Source organism: Rhinichthys klamathensis, unplaced genomic scaffold (assembly GCF_029890125.1).
Source record: "Rhinichthys klamathensis goyatoka isolate OS25496 unplaced genomic scaffold, OSU_Roscu_1.1 h1tg000609l_1, whole genome shotgun sequence".
Taxonomy (NCBI): domain Eukaryota; kingdom Metazoa; phylum Chordata; class Actinopteri; order Cypriniformes; family Leuciscidae; genus Rhinichthys; species Rhinichthys klamathensis.
This window is the reverse complement of record NW_026607062.1, coordinates 52674-67535: the sequence shown is the minus strand read 5'-3', so window position 1 is coordinate 67535 and position 14862 is coordinate 52674. Positions and strand designations below refer to the sequence as shown.

The 14862-nt window shown below is 40.1% G+C and overlaps 1 protein-coding gene across 4 annotated transcripts; it reads right to left on the bottom strand.

Moving 5' to 3' along the window:
• Nucleotides 1–892: 892 nt before the first annotated feature.
• max (myc associated factor X) lies at nt 893–8628 on the bottom strand. 4 transcript variants are annotated; one of them, XM_056240728.1, is made up of 5 exons: nt 8445–8628; nt 8088–8114; nt 4835–4942; nt 2473–2596; nt 893–2290 (listed from the first exon to the last, which is right to left on the bottom strand). In XM_056240728.1, exons 1-5 carry the CDS (start codon nt 8478–8480, stop codon nt 2103–2105), a joined length of 483 nt encoding a protein of 160 aa, XP_056096703.1. In that variant the 5' UTR covers nt 8481–8628; the 3' UTR covers nt 893–2102. The 4 variants fall into 4 exon arrangements, with proteins under 4 accessions (XP_056096703.1, XP_056096702.1, XP_056096705.1 ...); XM_056240727.1 differs by having other exon boundaries at nt 2473–2611; nt 8445–8626; XM_056240730.1 differs by lacking the exon at nt 8088–8114 and having other exon boundaries at nt 8445–8626.
• Between the last annotated feature and the right edge of the window lie 6234 nt (nt 8629–14862).

Here is a 14862-nt window from a genome sequence, read left to right as displayed (position 1 = left end):
TTCTTTTGTGGGATACAAAAGGAGAGATTCAGCAGAATGATGACATTGTTTTTTCCATCAATTAAAGTGAATGAGGACTGAGGCTGGTTTTGTGTGTGTGCATTAATGTATTTGATTCCATAAAATGTCTAATCGAAATTTATTTATTCAAATAGTGTAAAGGCCATTCATATCTTTTGATTTGTACCTTTGACTATGCAGAAATATGAATGAGATTTAAGAGCTATGATGGAGAACATTTTCAATGAATAATGTAAATTTTCAATTATTCCTTACTCAAAGCTGTTTAATGCCTTCAGAAAACTGATTACAGAGCACAAATAATATGGACCACTGTTTTTGATCTTAACATCGATATATTAATAATTATCTTAAAGTCATACAGGTTTGAACTATGAGGGAGAGTAAATGATCTGGGGGGAAAAAACTATTTATGAATATAAATTTTCATAGCTATGCCATGCGTTTGCAAACATTTATGGCCGTTATAACATTGATGATGCACACCAGTAATGTTTAAATTTTTTTTTTTTTTTTTACTAAAATTTAACTAGGGCCTAATCCTGGCTTAAGCCGGGGACACACTTAAGGCCGATTATGATTGTAATTTGATACTTACGACTGATCGTGCCCAAACGCGGCGAGTCAGAGAGGTTACGTTCAATCAGTGTTTAAAATCTGCTCCAGTCGTTGGAAACGGTCTGTAAGTGTGTTCAGTCTTAGAATGTTTCAGCTAGTCGTTAAGTGTGTCACCGGCATTGATCTAAACCCTATCTGTGAAACCAGGCCTGGATCAGCTAGAATTTGCAAAAAAATATTGTTGTGGGGAAAGGGGAACCCTGGAGCCAAAAAGGTTGAGAACCACTGTTATAAAAGACTCACACAGCATATGTAAAGGATAAAATAGTTTTATTTATATTCTCATTGTAAAGGTAGGCCTCAACTTGCAAGACAACTGTTGGCAGTATGTACAACATACCTGTAATTTCCATGGAATGGAATCAGACAAAGAAAGACCTACTCAGTTTTACTAATGTCCTAAGTGGAAAATATGGTAAAAGATACACACACACACTCGCGCACTCACTCGCGTCTCCTAGACACTCAAAATGCAACTTTTTGCGGTGTGCAGCGGTCAAATTTCCAATAAACATTTACCTTTAAAAGTCACGACATGAATCTACTCTTTCCATATTGACTAGCTTCGTGGGGGGATACATCATTTGGAACGTTTATATTCCCAATTCGGAGTGAAATACATAAAATACATGTTTGGGAGGCTCAGATGACAGATGCAAAATATATGCTTTTTCACTTTTTAACCCCCATTTTTAAAAGAAAAAAAAAATATCTTTTTTTTCCCTAACCTGTAAACTTTACTACATCAGGCTAAAACAACAAATACAACACAAGCTCAGCAGCCTTCCCATAAAGAATGTTGGTTTTCTTTTCTTTTTTTAAATAAGGGATTTTATCGATAACATGTCAAAATGTATCACTCATCCCCTAGGTTTAACAAGGGCTACATTGATAGATGCTTTAAAAACAATCCTTTATGGAAAAGTAACATATTTAGAAAGGCAAACCACTCGGGACAATTCAGCTATGGGTAAGTTCTAAGCAGGCTTTAAGATATTCAACAAAAATGTATATTTTAGCAGTGCTAGGAGTTGTACACCTCATTCACCCCTTGAATTTCCACCTGGAGGGATTGCAGACAAGGGTACAAAAAAACAAACAAAAAAACAACAAAGCATCAAGTCCTTAAGTTGCAAAGCTGCCTCATTTTGGGTTTAAATCATCGTTTGTTGTTGCGTGTGCCAGGACGCAAGATGGACGAACAGAGTCGGAGAGGGAGGGAGAGTAAAAACAAGCTGTGTTTTCCATGAGTGTTCTTCCAGTAACTGGCGTCCCTCACTCTTCCAAACCTGGCGAAGAGGTTTCTACGGGCGTTGAATCGAGGGTTGACATTCACTGAAAGAGATTGATCAAGGTGGTTTGGGAAGATTGAGGTACACAAAATACAACAAGAAACAGGCCAATGCTGTGACTCTCCCTCCCCTCAGAGGAGAACTTTGTGGAGCGGGCCGAGGATCCGCTATTTAGCTATCCTCCCCGCGGTGCTTCTTCCGGGAACGCTGTTCCTCCGGCTCAGACTCTGAGCTTGAGTCGGAACCACCGTCGAAGGCTGATACAGCGCTGCCCTTGGGGTTGGTGTACAGGCTGCTGTCTGAAGAGGAGTAGTTGGCCTGAAGCTGTGTGGTCCCCTTGACTTTCTCCAATGCCCGCACTGGAATTTAAAGAGACGAGACGACACATTCTTCAATTTCTACTCAAAATCATGTTGTTTGAGGCACAAGGGAACTAAGTCAAATTAGGCTTTTCCTTCAGCACACAAACCTACTGGCACAAATCACCATAACCAGATAGCAAACGGCCAACAAAAGCATGGAATAACACAGCGACACCCACCTTGTTGCTCCAGCAGGGCGTTCTGCCTCTTCAGATCGTCGATGTCCTGCTGGTGTGTGTGGTTTTTTCGTCGCATGTACTGGATGTACTCTGTGGCTTTGTCTAGGATTTGAGCTCGGGATGCCTGTTTGATAGATTGCTGTCAGCAACAAATGAAAAACTAGAATTTGACGCAAGGAATGAAGTATCATTGCACATACATAAACCCCAAACCCATTTCATCCAAACAACCCTAATGAACACATACAAACAGCTTAAAAACCTTCTCTTTTGGTAGCTAGCTACACATTTCAGAAATAAAGGGGAACAGAAAAATCAAGTGTTTAATCTGACCAGTCTAATTTACAGGTATAATTTTTTCTTATCTCTTGCTTTTGATTGACTAAGAAAATAAATACACTGCTGAACAATAACCTATAATTCATGTTCTATATTTTTCCTAATGACACATTTATAATTGGTTTATTTACTACAAACACTTGTGCATTAATTCATCTTGGATTTTATACAATGTAAAATAGCATGTGTTTTTTAAAGTCACTAATATTTAATGAGGCTTTTTATCAGAATAATAGTTTCTATACTGTAAAGTATATAAATAATGCAGTTTTAATTGACACAGCCTTTATTAATGTTATGAAAATACACAGAGATGCCTAAAAAAACACACACACATAAACCATACTATCACAATCGTGTGATTATTGTCTTCGTGTTTCCGCAGGGTCTCCACCCCTAATCCTACCCATCTTCGCCCCCTGATCCCTAACCCCACCCCTAATCCTACCCATCTCCGCCCCCTGATCCCTAACCCCACCCCTAATCCTACACATCTCCACCCCCTGATCCCTAACCCCACCCCTAATCCTACCCATCTCCACCCCCTGATCCCTAACCCCACCCCTAATCCTACCCATCTCCGCCCCCTGATCCCTAACCCCACCCCTAATCCTACCCATCTCCGCCCCCTGATCCCTAACCCCACCCCTAATCCTACCCATCTCCGCCCCCTGATCCCTAACCCCACCCCTAATCCGACCCATCTCCGACCCCTGATCCCTAACCCCACCCCTAATCCTACACATCTCCGCCCCCTGATCCCTAACCCCACCCCTAATCCTACCCATCTCCGCCCCCTGATCCCTAACCCCACCCCTAATCCTACCCATCTCCGCCCCTGATCCCTAACCCCACCCCTAATCCTACCCATCTCCGCCCCCTGATCCCTAACCCCACCCCTAATCCTACCCATCTCCGCCCCCTGATCTCTAACCCCACCCCTAATCCTACCCAAACTCCGCCCCCTGGATCTCATGTACTGCAATGAGGTGCTACTGCTGAGATTTGCTAAATGTTAGTGTTTACGATTATCTTTACATTTGCCATCATCTAACACTAGCTTAATCTAAATGTAAAATAGAGAACAATTAAACATCCAATATCAAGCGATACCAGTAAAATCTCTAATATCATCCAATAACAAATTGTACCAATATATTATGCATCCCTAGTCATGCGACTCATTTTAATAGACTGAAATATAACAGAAACCATGCACTTTTGCATATATACCTAGAAGAAATGTAGCTCTAACATAAGGGTCAAACAATTATTTCTACTACACTCGAGCTCTCTATTTTAGATACAAGACACACAAGAGGAAGGAGAAACCGCATTTCCTCCTGTAAATGCTTCCTGGCACCACAACTGTACATGGATCACATCAATCAGTCTGGATCTACTCTGCTCATAACACTTGTAATTCTCACCCACCAACTTAAAACATCATGGAAATCAACAAAAGCTAATCAGCTCATAAGAACATTTAAACCCATCACATTCAATTAACAGCTTCAATGTAATATAGGGTAACACTTTATTTTAAGGTGCTTGTAATAAGCAGTAATTAACAGTTAATAAGACACTTATAAGACCTTATAAGATGCATATAAGATGCATATAAGCATTAACTACTTCATATAAGGGTTAATTAAAGGTCCAGGCCCTGAAGAGATCAGGGAAACTACTCCCTCTTGGGAAGGTCAATTTTTAAGTGACTGGAAGTTTGTGTTACCATTTATGTTTGTTCGGCTGTTCTAAAAGTGCAATGTATTGATACTTGAGAAATGTATTATTTAATTTAATTTATTTATTATCATTAGTTAATGCTTATATGCATCTTATATGCATCTTATAAGGTCTTAAAAGTGTCTTATTAACTGCTAATTACTGCTTATTACAAGCACCTTAAAATAAAGTGTTACCTAATATGGTAGACATTTCATTGACCAAAAGCACACAAAACAAACATCCTTCATGCCTTCTTGTGTTCCTCATGGTTTTACCAATGACATTTACCAACCTTTTCCCCTTGTAAGGCGGGAACGGAATCCCGAAGGCTGTGAAAGCTGTCTTTGATGTGGTCCCTACGTTTGCGCTCCAGCGCATTGTGATGTGCCCGTTTGTCTGCCTGCAATGAGAGAATCACAACGGCTTCAGCCTCTTCGCTTGTCATGGTGCCATTGGGTTACAGTGTTAGTCATAAGGAAACATTTACAGTTCAACTAAACTTTCAAATGTAATTGTAGACCTTTAAATGAAACAAAAACTATTATATTCTATTGTTTTAATTAAGCGATAATGGCAATTCTAAAAACATTTTTTTGAGACTTGTAAGAGAAACACGTTGTATGATGTCTGTTTTTTGCAGCTTATTCTTTTGGACCATGTTTGTCAGAACATCCTTAGCTAACGCACAATTTATTATAACTTCCATTAGTTAATTTAAGACATACTAATATGTGAATTATAATATCTGCTATTAGGACGTAACGAAAAGATTGCAATTGCACTATCCCACAAAAAGTCTCTACGTTAAGCCTGGCTTTAGTACCCTGAGACTGTTGCGCTGAAAAAACAACATGGTCACTGGAGTCCAATGTCACAAGGCTTGGCCAAGACACTGTTATTACATAAAGGCACAGCTGTAAAACCTGTTTCGAATCCAGTGACTCATTAACAAGAGCCTCTTTTGCATTCCGTGGAAAACAGGGCAAAACGAAAGCAGTTATCCAAATGTTAAAGTGCCACCGGGCAGCACAAAGACATTCCAATGTCTACGCACCACCTGGAAGAGCGAGGTGTGGCCATAATGTTACTGGCAGATCCAGGCTGTCTGTCTGATGTCTAAAAGGTGACACTGTACACTGCCAATGTCAGGATTGTATTACATCCACGTGAGGTGACAGACTGCTCAACATGTCAAGGGCTATTCTGTACTCAAGTATAGTGAAAACTATACTTTGCATATGGCTTCTCCACAATTTTATCATAACAAAAAACATCAGCAATGTCTCTATTAAAATTATAGGTATAAAGGCTATAAATGACATGAAAGAAAGCAAAATGACAAGCAGTGTAGCTGAGGAAAGCTTTGAATATACTCCTCAACATGCACTTCTGTTGTCTTATGATCTCAACATCCTGATAAAAAAAAAAAGATTTCCTCCCAGCACAAAAAGAAGGGGGAGATAAACAGGACTTTAGGGACATTGCAGACCTTGTGTCTCCAGTCTACCCAATGAAAACTCAAGGCTAGTGAAAACAAGCCTGCTTTGTGATGAGTGCTATTTTAAAACATCCCACCGATACACTTTACAAAGACTGACCAGCAGCCACTACTAAAAGTGATAGTTCACCCAAAAACTAAACGTCTAACATCGTTTACTCACCACATGTCGTTCCAAGCCTGTATGGCATTCTACTGTGGAACACATAACATGTTTATTGTCCATTCGATGAAAGTCATTTTGGACTGCATTAACTTCCATCACATGGACAGTTGAAACATTCTTCGAAAAATCTTCTTTTTGTTCCACAGAACTCAAGTCAGTCATGCAGATTTGGACTGATTTGAATGCGAGTAATGGCAAAATACATTTACTGGTTGGGAAGCAAAAAAATGGCAATGAAAATAACACTATTATAGTGTTAAACTTCATGATGAAGGTAAAAATGAGTCTCAATCTAGGGTGTGAAGGGGTCTACAAGCCCATTCTCTAGAGAAACAGAGCAGCCTGAGTGCATGCCATGCTGAGCAAACAGGTTAGGGTTACATGTGGGGGGAAAAAATCCCTGTGCAGAAATGAGTACAAAAATAAACTATGAATCGACACTTAAAAGTCTTTAAAATACATAGTAAGATCATTCTGGTAAGACTGGTCCCATCCTACAAAATTCCAAGGTCAGGCCTTTTTAAGTTTTTGAAAATGTCCAAATTTACATTTCAATCCATTTTATCATTTCATTTTCTGAGAGACATTTAACAATTTTGACTTGGTCACATCTTTTTAATTAAGCAATTAGCAATGCAGTTTCGTATTGGTTTTGGAAATTAGATACTATATGCCATAACTGCATTTCTACACTACACTTTTCTCTTTAAAGATGCATGTTTAAGACATGAAGCCAGGCAGCAGGTGCACACAATTGCTCAAGCCTCTGGATTATTGTGATGTCAATAGCAAAAAAACAAAAGCATTGTGCTTTAAATCGCAAATGCATGAGTAACGTAAGGCGTGAAAGCTTGACAGAAACCAAGCCCCTTAATTCACTGGCCGGACTGGAAATTTTACAGTTAATTTAAAGTGATATTTGACAAATAAATTAAAATTGCATAATCATCAACACCTTCACATTGATCCAAACCTGTATGACTTTAATGTAGAATATAGAATATTTCAAACAGAAAAATATTAGGGACTGACAAACTTAGTCACCAATCACATGCACCTTTTCTCATTCTACCAAAGATCTTTTGCGTTTCACAGAAAGTCAAATGTTTGGAACAGCATAATGAGATATATATATATATATATATATATATATATATATATATATATATATATATATATATATATATATATATATATGTGTGTGTGTGTGTGTGTGTGTGTGTGTTAACATAACTTTCGTTTTATTTTTGTTTAGTTTTTTTTCTCTTTCGTATCACTGTTTTTTATGTGTATTGATAATTTGATATATATATATATATAAAAATTTAAAAGGGGGGTGTTCCATAGGTTCAGGATTAATATTTAATTTTGCTTATTTATTCATACACAGTCTAATCTAAGAAAAACAAGATCTCATAGGGGTGAAAGGCATGTATTACAACCCTGCCGTCGTATGGACATCGTCCAATAATATTCCATGTACACCTGCTAGCGTCGCGACACGACACACTAGAACGCCCGATTATAGAGAATTCGTTCGTCAATTATGACGCGAGCGTTCTAGCGTATCGCGCCGCGCACTCGCTTTAAGCCCTGCGCTCACGTTCCTCCCCTCCTGCAGCAAGTGCCCTGCTGTCGAGCACTGAACTCCCTGAACAGACTCAAAACAAGCAGACTGTGTGTGTCTCTGCTCGTGTTCATCGAATCCACCACATCTACCCCATTTTAGGCTTGAGTCTATCTTGTTGTGTCGTCCAACGATGCAAATTAGTTACGGCCGTTCAGTACCTACCCGGAAATAAATTGTAGCTAATCTCAAAAAGAGAAGATATTTTCGGCATTAAAGGTTAAACTGGATTAATTGCTCCACTTATTACGCACCACAGAGTGAAATGTCGGTGATTCTTCCTGTAAGAAAACAGAACAGAAAGTACAATTGTAGCTACAGCTGTAAGAGTGATACTTAACTGGCTATTGATGGATGCAATGCACTGTTTTAGTAAGGTTACATAGCATCGCAAATGTACAAATATAGAGACAAGTATAGACTCGACCCCGTGTGTAATTGCTCATCTGGTTGGATATTCTCATTAGGCTGGCTAGAAAATTATTTCAAACGCTAGGTTGGCTAACTAGCTAACAGGCTAGCCTCGTATTGAGGCTCAAGAATTGAAAATACAAGAGGTTTAATTCTCAAACATGCAGAGTAACGTTACAAACACAAATAACTATACTCACATCACTATCGACCTCGATATCATCGTTGTCGCTCATTCTTCGGCGAAGATAGATAAATTTACACGAAATGTTGTTTTGAAAACAACATGAAATGGGGCCCAAATCAAATGAACAAACAGGAGAGATTCACTGCTTACACGAAACGAGATCAACGGACTCTCTACACGTGACTCGCCTACACACGGACATTTACCGTGGCGTGTCACGTCTGTGATTGCGGCGCAAAGCATTGTAGGACTTGATGTTTTTTAGAACTATGCTGTCGGTCGATGTAACAACGAATCTATTATGTAGAACTACAACACCCAGTCAGGGTTTCGGCGTGGCGCCTCTGCTTTGCGTTGAAGGAAAGCCCTTTTAGTGGAAATGCCTCATGGTAATTGTAGTTCATTTTATGTCGCGGTTCCAGCAAGACACGTGGAAAGTGCTCAGTGCTGTTTGTGGCTAATGCGCTGATTACTAATACTATAAATATGTATAAGTAATAGCCTACTACACTATAAATATTTAGTGTATTTTTTATATTCTTTTTTCTCTATTATTTTTAGAGTAATACAAACCACATATAAATAGGCTACAATATCAATGGGTTAATTTACAGTTATCTAAATAAACTTAATCCATACAGATTGGTTACTATTCAGTTACTCTTACGAAATACTACCTTTTGGTTTATTATTCATATATTTTAGATAGGCCTACTTAAACGAAGCAAGTTGTAAAAAAACCCATTAAAACATGAAAGCAGGTGTCAAATGTATACCCTTTTATTAAATTTTTATTAAATTAATAAAAAATCATGAGGTTTAAAATAAATAAGATTAAAAAACTTCTGCAGTTAATATCAAAATAATGTCCATAGGTCAATGAAAAATACTCATAATTCGAGAATAACACCATATATTTTTTTGCTGTTGACTGATTATCAAAAGTTAAATCTGTATTAATTATAAATGCCTAAATAATGGTTTCAATATTCTGACATCCATATATTAAAAATGCATGCTTATCAATACAAAATACATTTTGCTTAAAGGTGCTCTAAGCGACGTCACGCGTTTTTTAGGCCAAAACATTTTTTGTCACATACAGCAAGCATCTCCTCACTATCCGCTAGCTGCCTGTCCCCTGAACACACTGTAAAGAAACGCGATCTCTGCAGACACCCCAGGCTCCACAAACAGCAACAAAAGCAAACTGCGGCGACCCGCTGCCCGAAACATAACAAACTGTTCCAGCCAATGACCGATAAGAAGGGTTTGGGGGTGTGGTTTGGGGGGTTAGTGTGCGGATGAGGAGGAGGGAGGGTCTAGCTAGCCTCCGTTTTGTTTGACAATAGTTCGAACGTCAACAAGAAGTGACGTCACCCAGGATCGCTTAGAGAACCTTTAATAGCCAAAAGGGCTATATCACACACATCTAGATAATACAGCAGACCATTATCAAATGCACGTGCTGGTATTTTATAAGACCACAGAACTTTTATATATTTTCTGAGAGACATTATTTAAAATTAAAATGTTCTGTTATAAATAAACAGTCAATAATAAAGATCAATGTCAGACTCCATAAAAAGCAAGGCAGATAGTGTATTTTTTTTTCCTCTCTCCTCAAAATAGTGCTACAGATAAGGAGCTTAAACAGTGGATTATAAGAGCTGCTGGATCAGTAAAAGGGTAAAAACAAGCACATCGTTGTGTTCACTCCCAAGGTCAGAGTACCAAACAGGACTCTTGCAAACACACCGTCACTGACCCTTTCTCATTATCCTATCTTTACTCTGACCCACCTTATACCAGAACAAATAATATAGCATACTTGACCCACCAGCACCCTTGTCCCATACCGTATGGGGCTGGTGGGTACCTCATATACTGTATATGAACTAATAAGTCACACCATTTTATTTTTTGCTCTTATGGCAATTAAATATTCATGAGTAACTTCTTATTTACTCATGCATTCGATTTATTTCCTTTTTAAATTTGTTATATAGACCATGCACATTTTCTGAATCCATATTGTGCCTATAGGTCAAAGAATGTACACAAATGCACAGCAGGATGTCGATACTAGGGATGCATTGCAGTCCTAAGGCCAAATCCCCTTTCAGTCATTTTCATAATGTTCCATCTTCATTTGTAATGATCCATTTGTGCACTTCCAACTGTCTGTTTTCTAAATGCTACTGTGGAGAAAATTAAATGGACTACAGGAGTCTGAAGCAGGATGAAGGGTGAGTGCCCTAAAAAGCAGCTTTGTCTATGTGGCAGCTCACAGATATGATCTCAGACAATCTATGTGACCCACCAGCACCCTTCCCCCATGCCTCCTCAGGGGGGCTTTGCTTCACTGCAGGATTAATCTGTCCCACCCTATGGTCCCACCCAGTTCCCTTTCAGAGAAACGCAATATAGTGTATACGTATAAATACACACATTAAATCAGTCAAAAAAAAAAAAAAAATGCGTATACTGTCTTCATAATGTAAGTACTGTTATATTAAATAAGGTTTTGCAAATACTTAGAAATATGGCATGAATAACACAGTAGATTAGTAATTACATTTTTATGTACCATAAAGTATAGTATCATTTTTCAGATAATTCTTTTTTGTAGCAAGTATTTAATATTCAACACTAGATGGCACTATAAATTAAGAATATACCTTGTAAGAATACACTTTTCAGATTAAAATAATGTTCAAATGTTTATGATTGGATATAATATAATATAATATTTACATTTACATATATTCACTTAGCAGACGCTTTTATCCAAAGCGACTTACAAATTAGGACTAAATTTAAAGCGAGTCATCGTGAAGAGGCAAAAACAAGCAAGAAGTGCTCATAATACAAAGTGCAGGCATTTCTCAGAGTAGCATAAACCAGACAAGGAAGGATTAAGGGAAAATATTTTTTATGAGGTTAAGTGCTCACGGAAGAGATGAGTTTTCAGTTGTCTTTTGAATATTGTCAGGGATTCTGAATTCCGAGTGACGGTGGGGAGATCATTCCACCAGCATGGAACCGTGAATGAGAATGTTCTAGAGAGTGATTTTTTGGCTCTCTGTGATGGTACCACGAGTCGTCGCTCATTGACTGATCGTAGGCTTCAGGTAGGGACGTAGTAAGTAGGATGAAAGTAGGAGGGAGCTGAGCCTGTGATAGATCTGTAAGCGTCAATGCCTTGAATTTGATGCGAGACGCGAGTGGTAGCCAGTGCAGAGAGATGAACAGAGGAGTGACGTGGGCTCTTTTGGGCTCGTTGAAGACGACACGAGCTGCAGCATTGTGAATCATTTGTAGAGGTTTAGTTGCACATGATGCAGTCCAGCCAGAAGAGCATTGCAGTAATCCAGCCAAGATATGACCAGGGCCTGGACGAGAAGTTGTGTTGCATGCTCAGTTAGGAAAGGCCTGATCTTCCTGATGTTGTGCAGAGCAAACCGGCATGATCGAGTTGTCTTTGTAATTTGGTCTGTGAAGGTCAGCTGGTCATCAAATATTACTCCAAGATTTCTGACCGACCTTGATGGGGTGATTGATGGTGAATCTAGCTGGATGGCGAAGTCGTGTTGTAGAGATGGATTGGCAGGGAGGACGAGAAGCTCAGTCTTTGCCAGGTTGAGCTGCAGGTGATGTTCCTTCATCCATGCCGAGATGTCCGCCAGACAGCTTGAGATCCGTGCAGCTACTGTGGCATCGGTTGAAATGAAGAGCTATGTGTCATCAGCATAGCAATGGTAAGAGAAACCATGTACCTGTATGTGTCCCAGTGATGTGGTGTAAATGGAGAAGAGGAGGGGTCCTGTGGTCAGTTGATGTGCTTTGGATACTTCGCCTCTCCATGCGACCTTGAAGGTTCTACCTGTGAGATAGGACTCAAACCCGTGGAGAGGAGTACCTGTGATGCCCAGAGATTATCATATCATATCATATCATATCATATCATATAAAAAACATAACTGGTCTTTATTTATTAATAGTACTGTTCTTGATAATATAATATAATACAGTATAATATATTATATTATATTATAAGAAAATATAAGATTATGTAAGATAATATAAAATTATATAAGATTGTTAGCAAGGTTGCAGACAGACAGATAACTAAAATAACAGAAGGTAGTAGCAACACAGGAAACTCAAACAAAGAAACTCAAACAAAGGAACACGGGACTCACAAACTAAAAGTATTTAAAGAATACTAAAAGAAAATAACTGAACATAAGTGTGATATTACGCACCCTCCGAAGAGGTGCAACCTTGCGCAGCAACAACAGACAAGGGAGGGAAGGTGTGGGGGCTCTGGAGATGGGCAAGGAGGCGGCGAAGGGATGGCAAGAGGAGCAGGCGAAGAGATGGTGATAGAAGGCAGCGGAGGGATTGTGACAGGAGGACGACAACAAAACCCCAGCGGTGAAAAAGGAGAGTGCCCCGATGCAGCAGACCCAGAGCTCAGCAGGGCATGACGACAGCCCACGGCGGAGTCGAGGGAGGATATTGCTATGGCCAACGACCGACTGCTCCCAGGGCGCAGACGGAGAGACAATGGTACTGAGCGACATCACTGGCACTGGAGATCTAGGCGAATCCGCGGCGACGAACATCTGAGGTGGAGCCAGAGTGCCCGAGGACTGAGGCGGAGTCGGTGTGACAGAGGACAGAGGCGGAGGTGGAGGGAAGGAAGAACCCGCTGTAGTCATGGGGGCGGAGGGACTGAGCGCAGCGCAAGGCTCGCAAGTCCGCGGCGGAAGTAAAGTGATGACTGACCAAGGGGGAGCCAGTGGGACGAGGGAACACAGTGGAGCCGCAAGGTTGAGGGTGTCTGGCGAAGCCGAAGGTGGGAGGAGCCAAACGGAGCCGACAGGTAGAAGGGCCGAGGTGGAGCGAAGCGATTAGAGGCAAGAGGCGGAGCCACAGGACCCCTCTCGCTCGGGTGAGGCTGGAGATTGCACGACCTGAGGCTTTACGTCGCAGCAAGGCGTTTCTTTGGGATGACGAAGGGCTGCAGGGATCCAGCAGAGTGGGGCTGGAGGACTGGCTGAGCTTTGCGGTGAAGGTGACAGAGTAATTCCAATTTCCCGACAGGTCAACGAAACAGTTAGCCTGACTTCGTCATATTCATATTCTAGTCAGAATGTGAGTCTGATACTGCTCCATATGGCTTTGATTATGAGGCTGTCTTAACCGAACCAGAAAAAAAAAAAACCTCTGCACTCAATTGGATAGACCAATCAGAGCAACGCAGTAAGTGTTTTTTACTGCGAAAGTTGTCAACAGAACTCAACTACACGCACGCTGGAAGAAGTAGTAAAATAATGAGTGTTGCTTCTTTTACTTGGTCCTCCATGAGTGCGACCAAAGGAGAAACCACAACGACCACAGGGTTTTCATTGCGTCCCATCTTCTTAGCGACCATCGGAGCCAGCTGATAAAATAAACTTTTGCCGAATCCCGTAGGAAGGACGGCAAACACATCTTTCCGATCGACAAATACCTTGATTGCAGCTCTCTGTTCGTCTTTTAAAATGAATACGCTGTCGATTTATTTTTACAACAGACGCGATAGCGGAATCTATACATCTCAATTCTCCAGCTGCAGTCACCTCTGCGGGAAACCAGTTCAACCCAAGCGCTCTTTGATAACGTGATGATTACATAACTGCAGATCATCTGTCCATCATCGTATAAAGCCCGCCCTGGCAATTTGATTGGCCCGACTGATTCTGAACCGATCATAATTACTCCTCAATGGATCGAGTCCAGACCGAACTTCCCGACCAAAAAATGTTGTGGGCAGGGTTCGGGCTGGCATCCAGGCTACGAAACAGTCTTAGTGCTGTCTTTAAATAGTGATGATTTAGAACAGACAGATAATACAGGGTGGGACAGGGTAGGAGGTAGTACCTCCATGTCCAAATCCATCAGCCGGTCCAATTCCACCACAATTCGCTCTGCCACTGATGTCGCTGGCTCACAGACTTGTCAGACTAGTGATGGATTTTTTAAATTAATCATAACTAACATTTATTTTTCTTGCAGGTATAACATGCATATGCTTTTGAATACTAAATGTTTCCAAACCCTTTGGTATAAACTTGTGACTGAGTGTGTGTTAGTGAATCATGTCTGGATGTAACAAAAATGGGAAATTAAGACAGATATCTAAATTTATAAACTTGTGATTAAAGAACAAAGTGAAGCAATTAAGAAAACAGAGTTTGCTTCTACCTAGTAACAGAAGGGTTTGCATATGAAGATTCCCTGATATGATTGTAAAGCGCTTTGGGTGTACAGTACATATGAAAGCGCTATATAAATGCCTCATTCATTTAAATGTATAAATGTAAATTATCATAACTGCCCATAACATAGGGTAGAGTGGGGGAAACGCTACTAGAAGTAGG